The sequence below is a fragment of the Wyeomyia smithii genome, chromosome 2 (assembly GCF_029784165.1).
Source record: "Wyeomyia smithii strain HCP4-BCI-WySm-NY-G18 chromosome 2, ASM2978416v1, whole genome shotgun sequence".
Lineage (NCBI taxonomy): Eukaryota > Metazoa > Arthropoda > Insecta > Diptera > Culicidae > Wyeomyia > Wyeomyia smithii.
Genome location: NC_073695.1, coordinates 89,542,292 through 89,556,594, shown reverse-complemented (window position 1 = coordinate 89,556,594; position 14,303 = coordinate 89,542,292). Strand labels below are relative to the sequence as shown.

General features: G+C 40.1%; 2 protein-coding genes and 1 long non-coding RNA gene across 3 annotated transcripts; 1 reads left to right on the top strand and 2 right to left on the bottom strand.

Annotated features, from left to right (window-relative positions):
* Positions 1-3,102: 3,102 nt before the first annotated feature.
* Positions 3,103-3,859, bottom strand: LOC129722352 (uncharacterized). The gene is made up of 2 exons (XR_008727592.1): positions 3,580-3,859; positions 3,103-3,523 (listed from the first exon to the last, which is right to left on the bottom strand). It is a non-coding gene; the product is annotated as an uncharacterized LOC129722352 (long non-coding RNA).
* Positions 3,494-6,201, top strand: LOC129722351 (origin recognition complex subunit 4). Its single transcript, XM_055675731.1, has 4 exons — positions 3,494-4,146; positions 4,210-4,552; positions 4,613-4,764; positions 4,824-6,201. Exons 1-4 carry the CDS (start codon positions 3,955-3,957, stop codon positions 5,508-5,510), a joined length of 1,374 nt encoding a protein of 457 aa, XP_055531706.1. The 5' UTR covers positions 3,494-3,954; the 3' UTR covers positions 5,511-6,201.
* A 5,977-nt stretch (positions 6,202-12,178) lies between these two features.
* On the bottom strand, positions 12,179-13,067 carry LOC129724074 (uncharacterized). Its single transcript, XM_055678680.1, has 2 exons — positions 12,858-13,067; positions 12,179-12,799 (listed from the first exon to the last, which is right to left on the bottom strand). The coding sequence occupies exons 1-2, from the start codon at positions 13,032-13,034 to the stop codon at positions 12,359-12,361; spliced, it is 618 nt and encodes a 205-aa protein (XP_055534655.1). The 5' UTR covers positions 13,035-13,067; the 3' UTR covers positions 12,179-12,358.
* Between the last annotated feature and the right edge of the window lie 1,236 nt (positions 13,068-14,303).

Below are 14,303 nucleotides of genomic sequence, written 5' to 3'. Positions count from 1 at the left end.
CCAACGCGTCCAGACCCATGTCATGGCAACTGTTTCCTGAAGCCACCGCTGACGATGATGGCGCTAGTGTTGAAAATATGGTCTTAAGATCCGTTCATTGTGCCGCATCAGTAACACATGGTTTTTTGAGTGCTTCTAACTATATTGAATGTAGGGTTATCCGGAACGTGTTAGAACATGTTTGAACGTGACCATTTATGTCCTGCATAAAATCCATAAAAAGTTCGAAACAAAACAAACGTTCTTGGCGCTTCGCATTTCTACATACCACTTGCAGAAACAGTTGATCTCGCATGAACGGAACTTATCTGACTGTTTCGCGAGCACTGACAGCCTTTTGACGTATAATCGAGCCAGAGAGCCAGAGAAAAACGGCTTCAAGCAGAATGTATGGAAATAACGTTCTTGACAGGGATGTGAACGCGTCCAAGAAGCATCAACTGTGTCTGTGTGCGTGTTATCGATTTGACACGTTTGACAAGACATTTCCGTAGTTGATATTGTCAAGCTTGTCTATTCCGAAATAGATAACCTCACTTTGAAAACATGGGACGTAAAACCTGTTGCGTACCAGGTTAGTTTAGTACCTCGGTATACGAAAAAATCGGTCTTCAAAACAATATTTTATTTATATTTAAATATATTAAATTATTCGATAAAATATCAATACAGCAATATTTATGCAGTGCAACTGAGGCACCACAAGACAGATGTCGTTAGTGTATCCAGCTTTCCACGAGCGGTAATGGCGGACAATGCACGAAACGCGGTAAACACGCACGAGCGGTAATGGCGTGCACATTCTTTATCAAAGACAACAACCATCACTAATGTCACTTGGGTTGATTGAAGCAAGCATGCACAGCCATTAGCAAAGACATAAACCATTTTACGAAAATAAGTTAGTAAGCAATAAGCTCACATTGTGGCGCATGAGTATAACGTTTCGAATAAGGAAGAAGATTTTTCAGGATTTTTGTTCGAAGAGGCACGTCTGTTTGTTTGTGCTAATACCACTATGCTAATAATGCTAATACCATAAGACATACGTAACACTGACGTTTTTTTTCTGGTACACGTTGCCCCATAGTATATACACTGTTCCCCGTCTTGTCCAACTGCTCGACAAATAATGAACAAAATGAATTTTCTTTTTCTCGGCCTCATCGAGCCCCAAAGAAAATCCCATAAGAAACTGTCAAAAAGTTCATTACAAAATCAATGCAGCATTTTTCGAGTAAGAACGAGACAAATGCAGGGCTGCGCAGGTACACCGCCTTCTAAAACTACTTGAACAGTGATTTTATTTAGAGTATAGACACATACATAAGACATACGTAACACTCAGGAAGAAATCTTCCAAAAAAGTTGGTACAAAATGAACTACTCGAATGGTACCACCCTCTGAGTTAAATTACTGTTTGAGTTGTTTTTTAAGGCAGTGTACCTGCGCAGCCCTGCTCATGTCTCGTTCCTACTCGAAAAATACTGCATTGATTTTGTAAATAATTTTTTGACAGTTCCTTATGGGATTTTCTTTGGGGCTCAATAAAGTCGAGAAAAAGAAAATTCATTTTGTTCATTATTTGTCGAGCAGTTGGACAGGACGAGATACGGAGTACTATGGGGCAACGTGTACCACAAAAAAACGCCAGTGTTACGTATGTCTTATGGTATTAGCATTATTAGCATAGTGGTATTAGCACAAACAAACAGACGTGCCTCTTCGAACAAAAATCCTGTTTACGTTTTATGTTTTATATACGTGGTATAGACCTTTTTACGTACGAATGTGTTAGTGCCACTAGTTGAGGAAAATATTTACAAATAGCTGTTTTGTTCGCAATGCTATGTTTTTAGCAGCTGGACAAATATTCAGTTGAACACTCATCATGTGTTTTGAATTTGTTTCTGTATAAATATTTTCATTCGTAATCAGAAATCAGAAGAAGCTGCTGAACATAATCGACCAAAAATTATAAAAAGTGATAAAAGTCGAAGCAACGAGATGCGATGATTTACAGTTTGGAGGAAACAAAAGCAACTGTACACGGGTTTACACGTTTACTAGTGTGCGAAGGTGAGAGGTCACTTATCTCTATAGACCTTTTTAGGTACGAATGTGTTAGCACATACATCAGACAAACGTAACACTGGCGTTTTTTTTCTGGTACACGTTGCCCCATAGTACTCCGTACCCCGTTCTGTCCAACTGTTCGACAACCGGTAAAACTATGTCAAAAATAATGAACTTTGCTCATCTGTCTTGCTGCCGTAGTAAATATTTTATGTATTTGGTCATTACTTTATCATAGGAAAAATCCAACGAGAAGCCAAATGATAAAGCGCAAGCACATCACTCTACTTCTTGCTTAAAAAATGGAGCATCGCTACGCTGGAGATTTCCGGTGACGGCGTTGAAGAAATAAAAGAACGAACAACCGAACAATAAACCTCTCAATTACACACAAAATGTTGTAATGTTGTAACAAGTATTTTTTAAATTAGTACACGATTGATTATGCCAGAAGTGTCCAGCTAATAGCGCTGAGAAACAAACTTATCAATGCTGAATGGATTAAGCGTAATAATTAAACACGTTTACAAATTTTTTTAAACAAAATTATTTTAGTTATATTATTTTCACTCTTCGAAGCCCTGAAATGCATTTGAACGACGTTGAATTCTGACATTAGAGTGCTTTTTAGTTGGATGACAGCCCAACTAGCGAACCCCCAACTAACGAACCCCCAACGAGCGAATCATCACTGTATTAAAAGGATTAAAAGCGATAGATACCTTATGTTTTATGTGTAGGTTTTTTCTACGTTTTTGTTAGCTGCTTTTCATCAAGCGTGTGAAATAAAACTTTTCTGGCAGCTCTGTTACGTCGTAAACAAACCGCGCAAAACTGATAAACAAGTAGTGACGGTAAAATTAATCAAAGTATCGATTCTCGAATCGATACTGGTATCGATTCTCGAATCGATACTGGTATCGAGAAAAAATACTGATACTTTGATAATATCGCTTCCAGAGTATCGATTTTGTTAAGTATCGGATCGTTCGAATAGTTTTTCAAGAACAATGTTTTGAATAACGTTTAAAATAATATTATTGTTTATTGCAACTTAAGTAACATATATTTATTCTAATTAAACCATTCGGCCTCATCAATACTTCCCAGAAAACAAAGCTTCTGTCGATATGTCGCCGATAAACCGTTTCTTTTTTCCGATATCAATGACCCAGCTTTCGAAAACAGGCGCTCGCACGGAACTGAAGTAATTTAATCACTCAACGTTAATTTAGGATAAACCGCTAATTCATCCCCCGCTTGAGTATGTTTATTTTGCGTATCAAATGTTAATAGCTTGTGATGTTCCCAAAAGTCGTATAGTTTTTCATGTGATTTATGGTGTATCTGCGTATCTACACTCGCGTCAACTTTTTTGGCTCCATTCGCTTTTGGCTCCATGACGTTACGGATTTTACTCACCGCTTTAGCACAAGCAGCAGAATCCTGAAAATGAATGTTTTCAAATCTCGGATCTAGGATTGTCGCGAACTTTCTGTTACCGCTAAAAAAACGACACGAAGCTAAAGCATATTATATAGCCTGCTCGCACCTACACGAAACTCTATAATAAACTATGTACTAAAAAGAAGCATAAATGTTTGCCTTCCTTTTTTTAACTCAAAAGTCAGGAGAACAGCAGAAGTGTTGTAGTCGCGAATTATTTTTTTCGATTCTAACAAAATGTATCGATATCTCAAAAGTATCGAGCTCGAGCATCGATACCAATTTGTCGCGTATCGTAAAAAAAGAATCGATTATGGATCGGTATCGGCAGAATCGTAACGTGACTATAAACAAGCACATTAGATTAAAAAGCAGACAAGCAGCCTTTTTTATTTCAACTTCTATATTGTATTTCCGTGATCATAGCTAAAATGCCAGTTTTAGATAATGAAGTAATCAAAACACGTAAGTTTTTGAAAATTCGACTTCAGAGAGATTCCGCTACTTTTCGTGGATATGACAAGGAAGTGCAACACATTCGTGATTTACTTTTCCGAACGGCGGAATTTGGTGAATCGAATAGCGCTCTCCTATTAGGTCCCAGAGGATGCGGCAAAACAACGGTAGGTTTGAATTGTACTTACCTATGTATTTTGAAAAAGAAGTTACCTATTTTTAAACCGTAGCTCGTTACTTCTGTTCTGACGGGTTTACTGCGAGAGAAAGGCTTTCGCAGTAATACCCTGATTGTTTACCTCAACGGGCTCCTGCATACGGATGATCGTTTGGCATTAAAATCGGCAACAGCACAGATGAACCTGGAAAACGCCGTGGACGGTAAGGTTTTCGGATCATTTGCTGAAAACCTAGCATTTTTACTGGGTTGCCTCAAAGCTGGTGATAAGAACTCGAAAAGTGTGATATTTATTCTGGAAGAGTTCGATCTGTTCTGCTCACATCACAATCAAACGCTGCTGTACAATTTGTTCGACGTTGCCCAGTCGGCACAGGCACCCATTTGCGTACTAGGTACAGGCTTTGTTAAACTATGCTCAAAACTTTACTTAGGCAATGCTGTTGATGTTACAGGAATCACCGCTCGATTAGATGTTATAGAGTTACTGGAAAAACGTGTTAAATCACGGTTCTCCCACCGGCAGATATTTCTGCTTCCAAAAGAAGATGACTTCGATGGGCGAGTTAAGCTTTTTGTTACTCTTTTAAAATTACCAACAGATAAGGTATTACATTGTAATTATTACATTATTGTTATGGCTGTTTGATGCTGGTTTCTTTGCAGGAGATGAAAGAATACAATAAAACTAACAAAGCAATTCCTCAAGATGCTGTACAAAATCGTGAGCTGCCCTTACTGCGCAATCTTTTCAATCCCAGCGATTTCGGGTTTACTTCTAAATGGGTGTCTCAATGGAACAAACATATAGATGCGCTGGCTTCATCCTCGACCGTTTTATCTACACTGCAAAACATGTATGACTATGAGGTTCTTGAAGGACCGTTCAGAAGTTCCCTCTTTGAATTGGTGTCACAGTTGAGTGAATCTAATCCACTCATCTCTGTAGAACAGATTCAGTCCTTGGAACAGCAGCTCAACAACGATGACAAGGTCGTGCTACTCTGCGGTTTATCAGTTTTGGAACTATGTCTTCTAATTGCAATGAAACATCACTCGGAAATTTACGACCGAGACCCGTTCAATTTTGAGATGATTCTGACGCGGTACAATAAATTTGCTAATTCAAGTTCCACGATGCAGGGGATTGAGCGAAACGTTATACTAAAAGCTTATGAACATGTGAAAAACTTGGAATTGATCGCACCGATTAGTGGTGCCGCCTCAAAAGTTCAAAAGGAATATCAACTTCATCATTTGCTGCTTACATACGGACAGATTAATCAAGCAGTGCTGAAGTCGCAGAATTTGCCCACCGAGATCAGCCAGTGGGCACAGCGTTCGTTTGTTTAGTTACGTCGTTGTTAATGTTTAAATAATAGTTAGGTGAAGTCTGTTGCTGTGAAGTTTTATTCGCGTATAAATATAAAAATAGGTACGTTATGCTTTGTCTAAGTTAAGTTTTGTCTAAAAAATACATCTATATATATAACATACCAACATTTTCGAGTTCAGTTATCTTTATTAGGTTCTGTCTGACAAATTTACACGATGTTTCCTCCATTTTTTTTCAATAACAGCTGCATAAGTCTGTTTGATATTTTTCTGGAAGGTTAAATAAAAAGAGCGGGGATTACAAACACGAGGGCACGATATTCCAAAAGTCGGTTAAACTGTATTTTTTTAAAGGGGGTTTGTTAGTAGCTTAAGTATTTATGATAAAAATAGGTAAATAATGAGTGTTTGTGGCAATCACAAATGGTGACTTCTCATAACTGTTAGAAATTTGTAATTTTAATTGTTAGGATTTTAGGGATCTAAATCTACTTGTCAAAATAAGGGAAATAAACTAACAACTAACCTAATTGCTAACTTATTGGCTATAAATAGAGCTTTTCGTGGCAATTGAGGATTTCAACGATTTTTGTCGAAAAATGGTAATTATTTTATTTGACATAGCTTCTAATATTTCTACACTGCCGCTATTTGCATAACAGTCCTATGTAAAAGTCCTATGTTTTCTTGTTTTTTTGCGGAAAAGGGTTCATTTTGGTATGCTCTACAAGAGTAGCAATCAAAATCGAGATTGTGGGAATCAAACCTTACTTTTTTAATGGCTTTTCTCCATATTTGTGCCGTGTCAAATAAACTTTAGATGAAGAAAAAAAAATGGCTTTTCTTGAAAAACATACCAAAATGGACCCATTTTCGCAAAATTTACATAGGACTCGCAACTTTTACATAGGACTCTTATGCCAATAGCGGCAGTACATTAGTAAGTCTATGTAGTTGGAGTGTACCAAACCAAGGAGGATGTTTCAAAATCATTTTCAGAATTTTATTCTGAATTCTTTAAAGCGTTTTCTTCCCCGTTATACAACAGTTGGACCAGATCGGTACAGTAAAAGCATTGCTGGTCTCAGTTGAACTGTTTGGTTCCGCCAAACAGACGTTGACAGTTTACAGGACACTGATCAAACTGGTAGTACGGCCATAAGACATGGACTATGCTTGTGGAGTACCAACGTGCCCTTGCGGTCTTCGAGCGAAAGGTGTTGCATACCATCTTCAGTAGACTGCAGATTTAAAACTGAATGTGAAAAAGGCGAATAAACCATGAAGTGCAGAAGCTGTTTAGAGGAGATATCTATTGTCCACACCGCTAAGTTTGGTAGGTTGCGGTGGGATCAAACTGGTGAAAGACGACCTACGGAGTCTACACAAACTGCAGAGGTGGCGAACTGCAGTTATGGACCGAGTGGAGTGGAGACAACTCTCACGTACAGCAAAGGAAACACCACGCTTTAGGACTGTTTAGTAAGGTAAGTATGTTCAGCACGACAGCGGAAGCTAGAGCATGACTTTTGAACGTAGTCCTCCAGCATCGATTGCTATGCCAATGTGTGCGTTATGGAAGATTCCAGGCTCTCCACACTAAGGTGATCTGCTTCGCAAGCTTGTACTTAAACATATGCTCAAATCAAATAAACCAACAAGGCAAAGTCCAGACTGCTAGGGGACCACAAATCTTTTTACCAAAACTAGAGATACTCAGAGAGAGCGAGAGAGAGAGAGAGAGAGAGAGAGAGAGAGAGAGAGAGAGAGAGAGAGAGATAAGCTAAAATTTGAACATTTTCGCATTTTTCTGTCGCACCCTGTATACGCGGCGTATAGCAGCGTCTGATCCAAAGTGGGTTGATTATTGAAATGCGGTGTGTTGACAGCTACATTCAATCAGCAAGTCGACAAAGCACAACAGAACGAAGTACCCGTTTACTGTTGTTTAGTTGCATGCCTAATTTTCAATGACCGTATAAGCAAGGCCAAAGCTCAGCTTTTGATAAACACCGAGGCAAAAACGCTCAAGATTTTTATACGTTATGATTTATAAACACGCATGATTTTGATTTTATAAGACGCCTATACAATATACAGGTACGCTCTGAATTTATTATATACGTCATTTGCATTTCATAAGCGCGACTGGTTTTTTGTAAACGTCATTATTGTAAAAATGTCATGGCAGCATTTTACAATAAATAGGTACACACAATAAAAATGAATTGTTTGGCAAAAAAATTTAATAAACACATAATTTTAATTTACAATGTAAAGTTTTTTCAATTTTTATAGAGAAACTAGAAGCAATTTCTAATCAAAAGTCAAGCATGGAGAAATGAAAAATATTTCTTTTGAAGAAAGGTAAGTAAAAAATATAATTTCGACATTTATCGAATTACAAAAACAATTGAAATAGTGGTTTTAAATCGAGAAGCTTATAATGGTTACTTCTTGTAAGCATCCGTTTTCAAGTTATTTTGAATTTGATTTAAAAAAAATTAGACAATAAACACTAAATTATACTCTATACTAAATAGGAAATGAATTTTCCCACACGCATGGGCGTGGGTGCAACAACAGATATCCTCTATACTTGGTGGGTGGCGGCGACTCTCATTAGACGATCTAATGCGGTCTGCCTTGGTAAATATACGCCTAATGAAACGTAGACAGATATTGAAACTCTTCATATTATACATCACCTACGTTAATGAAGTTAACGGTAGGATCGATGTTGGCGAGCTAGAATTTCACATAAGATGTGCATCTGTATAATATGTTAATAATTTTTTTGAAACAATAAACAATACTTTTTTACACAAAAAAAAAAGACGAGAGCTGTAGTGGCTCGTGCTGTATCAAGAAGTTGTTGCCATGCTGCTCGGTTTTGGGCTGTGTTTTGCCAGTTCCCAGACGTCAAGTCTCTTTCGATCTGGTCGAGCCATCGTGCACGCTGCGCACTTCGAGTTCTATTGCCGGTGCAGTTGCTGAAGAGAAGTGATTCTATCGTCCGGCATCCTTACGACGTGACCGGCCCACCGCAACTATTGACTTTTGCCAGGTGTGCAATGGGGTTCTCTCCAAGCAGCGCGTACAGCTCATGGTTCAAGCACTGTCGCCATTATCCGTCGTCCGTCTGCACTCCACCGTAGATAGTCCTCAGCACCTTCCGTTCGAAAATTTCAAGAGCGTTAACGCCTTCCGCCAGAAGCGTCGTTGTATCCATTCCGTAGAGGACTACCTGTCGTTTCAGGTTCATCGTCAACTTTTCGCTTCGTCGCACTATACACGATCGAAGTGGTCATGTCCGAGCAAATATCCGCATTGCAATTTTGCAATCCAGGTTTCAGAACCATTGCGCATATGATCAGGCTCACCGGGGCACTTGATTTTTGCTTTATTAACCTCGGCAACAGTGAAAAACTTGGCTGTAGAGCGTGCTCATAGCGGTTGTCAAGATGTTCTGATGGTATGCTTAATTTTAAATGATGCGCCGATAATTCTTGATTCTTTCGGAAAGTTACCATACAGTCGTCCACATGGATACTGAAAAAACTGTTTCACCTTTCAGCAGTCATGTCTTGGCCTTGTTGTCAGTTGATTTTGACGTTAAGTATACATCATATTAACAGTTTATAAATTAGTTCAACTTTTGCTCACGCGCAGCGACAATGATGTCCGATGAACTCTGCAAGAGCCAGGTATCTTGTTCTAGTCATCTTTGAGGTTGTTCAGGAGATCTCCAGGTGGTTTTGCGGATGTTCTTTTTGACTGTCAGTCTGCGGGAAGCCGCGGAATTGACGCATCGCTGGCCGTTGTCGTTCGTCGTGATGTTCGTAGTGATGTCTCTACGCGAGCAGCTGTATCGTAGAGCTTCTCCAGCTGTGCATAGAACGTTTCTTTCTCCATATCGGGTCGTCCTTCGCGAGTGCAATATACATTGAGGATAGTGTAATTGTAGAGTTGTGTTCTATTCTCAACAAACACTACCTGTCGCTGATCGCCTGCCACTTGATCGTACGATTTTGCATCCTGCCCAGCACTAAGAAGCCGGTAACTAGCTCATTGGTTGGGACGCCGCTCTGGTAGTACTGTGCTCTGCGGCCACAAATCCGCCGTACCTACTCTCCTTTCCGGCAAAGCGCAACGATGTTGAAGTGGCGGGGTTCTAACTGATCCAGCAGAATTCGGTCGCTACATGGGGCGTTTAGCGATCTCCTGTACATGTATCGAGCTTCTGATCGTCGTCCTTATTTCGTCGACTAGGTCATTGCCGATTGTTCCGATTCGTTTTCAATTCTTGATTGTTCGTACACGCAAAAGTTGGATGGTGCGAAACCAGTACAAAATTGTGCGTTTTTAGCGCAATTGTTGATGTAATTCGGAACCAGTAAAATGATTGCGTGTTGGGCATAACGCAATTAATGCTCTAGCGTTTCTTAAATGTATTTGGCAGCTCCAAACTACTACACCCAAACAGTTTCAACTGGTATCAAGCAGCATTGCAAAGCGAGCGAGAAGCAAAACCTTTCTCCTCCTTTCTGCTTGAGGACGAGACATATGCTACGCTTTTCAAGTCTTTTGCACACACGCTTTCGAGATACTTTTTCTTCTTCATGCATTCCTCTGAATAGCAGCAAGCACGCACCGACAGTATGAGTGAGAGATTAACAACACTGGTATCAAGTATGTACAGCACGGTTGTCTCGCTCATTTCGTGAAGCAACGAGATATCGCCTTGCGCGTCGCATAGTCTTGTCGCACATACATGGAAATTCTACGAGCGAGAGAGAAATTTCTCACGTCGCTTGAGAAAAAAGCGCGTGCAGTCACTAACACACTCGACGTGAGAAATAAAGTGTCGGCGTATGATACATATTCTGATTTCATTCTATGTCAATGTATTCGCAGTACAACTGTTGCGTTATGCGTTTCACACATTTATTGTGCGATTTCTGTGCAACATTTGGGCGAATCGGGAAGACACAATGATTGTACAAGACTTCAACTTTTGCGTGTAGTATCTGGTGAAACACCGCATGTCACAGTTTATGCGTCCGCCTCGAATTAGTCGCTATTTGAGCCGCCCCCATCCTGGGGGGGGGACGGGACACGAGGCATATGGACGCTAGGCATATGGATGTTGGGCATAGTACGCTAGGCATACAGACGCGAGGCATAATGGATGTGAGGCATAATGGATGTGAGGCATAATGGATACGAGGCATACTGCCAAAAGGCATAACGGACGCGAGGCCGAATGGACACAAGGCCGAATGGACGCGAGGCCGAATGGACGCGAGGCCGAATGGACGCGAGGCCGGATGGACGCGAGGCCGGATGGACGCGAGGCCGGATGGACGCGAGGCCGAATGGACGCGAGGCCGAATGGACGCGAGGCCGAATTGACGCGAGGCCGAATGCGATGTTGTACGATCGCATGAGATCCAAATATGTAGTTCACGTTTTATTATATTCCTAAAGAGTTTAAGTTGGGTATAATACTTTTCTTGAAATCATGCGGCGAAGACGCATAATCGAGGGCAAGGAAACGAGGCGGCACTAACCGCCGTGGTTTCCGCAGTCCGAGCCGGCCGCCGACCCGCCGTCGGAAGCGGCGGCCTCTCGCACCCAAACAACTGATCTACTGGTTTGCTAGGTCTACTCAAACAGAGTTTTCTTCCCTTAGTTAAGTCCGAACGAGCGGTAGCGAGTAAGGACAGCATTCGCTCGAACAGCGAGTCGGCCGAAGGCCGCGAGTGTATTGCTTTCCAAATGACGCTTTGAAGCGAAATACATGTTATTGAATGCTGTGATGATGATGACGATAACATATTCCGCATCACTTCCCCTTGGACTTGTGTCCTTTCGACCTTGTATCCATTCGGCCTAGCGACCATTCGGCCTCTCGTCCATTCGGCCTCTCGTCCATTCGGCCTCGCGTCCATTCGGCCTCGCGTCCATTCGGCCTCGCGTCCATATGCCTCGTGTCCGTATGCCTGCCGTCCATTATGCCTTGCGTACTATGCCTCGCGTCCGTATGCCTCGTGTCTGTATGCTTAACGGGGTGTCATCATCCTGGGGAACAGACGCTCAGACAAGCTGCTCTCCAAGGAGAACAACTACTTCTTCCCTGTCAGCATACGACAAAGTTCCCACTGATACACCGAACTTCCCTTGGTGGCTCGTGTTCCAACCGGTACCACATGGAGGTAGGGATTGGCTTAATATAAGATTATTTAGTCTCTAGATAAGTAATGTCGCTAGTGTTCCCATTGTGTTCGAGGTAAATCATGTTGCGCAAAAGATCCCAAGCACTAGTGTCGATTTGAGCGATTCGACTTAAAAATTGCTTTGAGAATCATGATCTAGTAGACCTACCTCTATTTTAAGCTTTATTTTGGGCAAAAACTGCCAAAAGAAAAAGCAGACTACACTGAACCAAATTGCTCGCACTTAAATGTACTATCATTGCTTGACTTTAGCCCCATAACGATTGTACCTCATTTTAGAACTGATTATCATCTTTTGCTTGCGCAGTTCATCAATTATTATATGCGTCAACTGAAAATAATCTCAAACTGTTGTTGTTTTTTAGCAAACTGTACTATCATATAAAAATAAATTCTATTCTAGCTTTTAAAGTCTATTAATTATTTATTCTTCAAATGCATGTATAAAGGATTAGACTGTAAATATATGTGACAGTTTTTAGAGGGCCAAACTTATGAATTACAATAAATAGGAACGTCAAAACCACACCGATGTCTTAAATTACACTGCAACCATGAATCACTAATTGCACTTGTTAGCTGCTCAGTAAAAGAACCAGATCCGAATCGCTTGTCGATGTGATGATTTCATTGCTGGTACTCCACATTTTCCTTGCCAAGTTGATTGTTCCGTTCTTCTCCATCGGTGCGATAAATATAGGCCTTGTTAGAGTGGGTTTCTGCTGGACTGCCTTCAAGCGGGACATATTGAACGAGTTCATTCTTGTCGGTGGACAATAATTGTTTCAATTGGTGAACCTCCTTATCACGGGCCAAAGCACTGAGTTTAGCCATCAGATCGGGATCTTCCTCTAGTGCCTTGTCCAGCACATCCCAGGAAATGAACTTAAGATCTGATCCGAAGAACAAATCGTCCGAAAGGATGTCTATAATGTGGTGTAGATCCAGGGGACGCACTTTGCTGTAAGTTCGACTGTTTTCCGTTGGCTCGGTATTATCGGTGAGTGGGCGCTTGGAAGGTCGAAGGAGTCGATCGAACCAATTGCTCGAGGTGTCTTGCGATGAGGCCTGTGTTGAAAAAAATAGGTTCCGAAATAGTTGAGGCAAAGTTTTAATTGATACTTACCATAAATCCGCTGCGTCTGCCGATGCGAGGTACACTTTTAGACTGTTTTAAAAAGAAATTTTCGAAATCACCGCGACGTCCAATGCGAGGAACACTTTTAGACAGTTTTATGAAGAACCCGGGTGTCTCCGCTGCTGATGCAGCATAGACGACGGTTAGCAATAGTAGAAGTCTCATGACGTTGGAACAGTAACTTATTTCGACGAAGATTGGCTTGTTCACTGGAACAAACAAGTGGTTTATATACCAAACAGTGTTAAACGTATGCAAAACTACCCGCATCGTGGCGCATTTATTTGAATAATTATGCTATTGATTTTTACTAAAACACTACTATCTTGCAAAGGCATTGAACTTACTTGACTAAGATACAGTCCTGTGGAGGTATGTTTACGAAGCTCAACAAAAAATTAGCTTTTTTTTTCTAAATACCTAAGCAGATTAAAAGATGAATCAATTAGATCCGCGCAGCGCGGATCTTCTTTGACTTTAACTGCAAAATTTATGTATATATGATTTCCATTAACAAATTTCATTTGATGTTCCTTGAGGCCTCGATGCCTGTGTCCATCATAATGTAGCATCTACTTTCATGTAACAGCGAATCGAATTGTTCGAGCAATAGTTGTTTATTGGTCGGTTGAACTGTTGAACACTAAAATACTATCGGTACTTCTATACCTAAACACTTTAGAAATTCATTAATTTACTGGGCCTATCTCCATTCTTATTGTAAGGGGTAAGCAGAGTGATTGTTTTAATTACGCGAAAGCAATTTTATGTAAAAAAATAAAACAGGTAAGTCGATAGAAACAATTTTTTTCGAAAACGTATTTTTTATTTAATTAAAAAAAACCTTAAAAAAAGTTACGGCATTTATGCATGCTCCCCGCCCTTTTTAAAGTCTGAAATATAAAATAAATGTTTTGTGTCATTCATTTTTCATTCTTTTTTTAACAAAATAAATGTTTTTTGGTTGGAAAACATTGGTATTGATTCTATATGTTACTTCCGATCAAAAAGGAAAGCAAGTAGATTATTTTATGTGCACTTGTGTGCCTTTTCGTTTTTGTTGTAATAGAAAGTAGTACCATGGAAACGGGGTGAAATTATATTTAAAACAAGTACTGGTATGTGCCCTAAAAAACCACTATGGATATTAGTGAAATTTCTATCGTCTACTTCATGAATTAAATTCGAGAATTCTATGAGATACTATGAAATAAATCGGGGTGAAATTGATCACCCTTGAAATCCATACATTCTATTGAAAATGTGCTTTTTTCGATATCTTCATGATAAATGATGATTTCTGAACTGAAAAATACCAATCACAGCTAGTTTGGAAACGAAAATAACGATATTTCAGGTTAAAATTTATTCATTTTGGTTCACGAGCTGCAATTTGCTAAATTTGCTCTCATTTGATCATCATTTGATCGAATT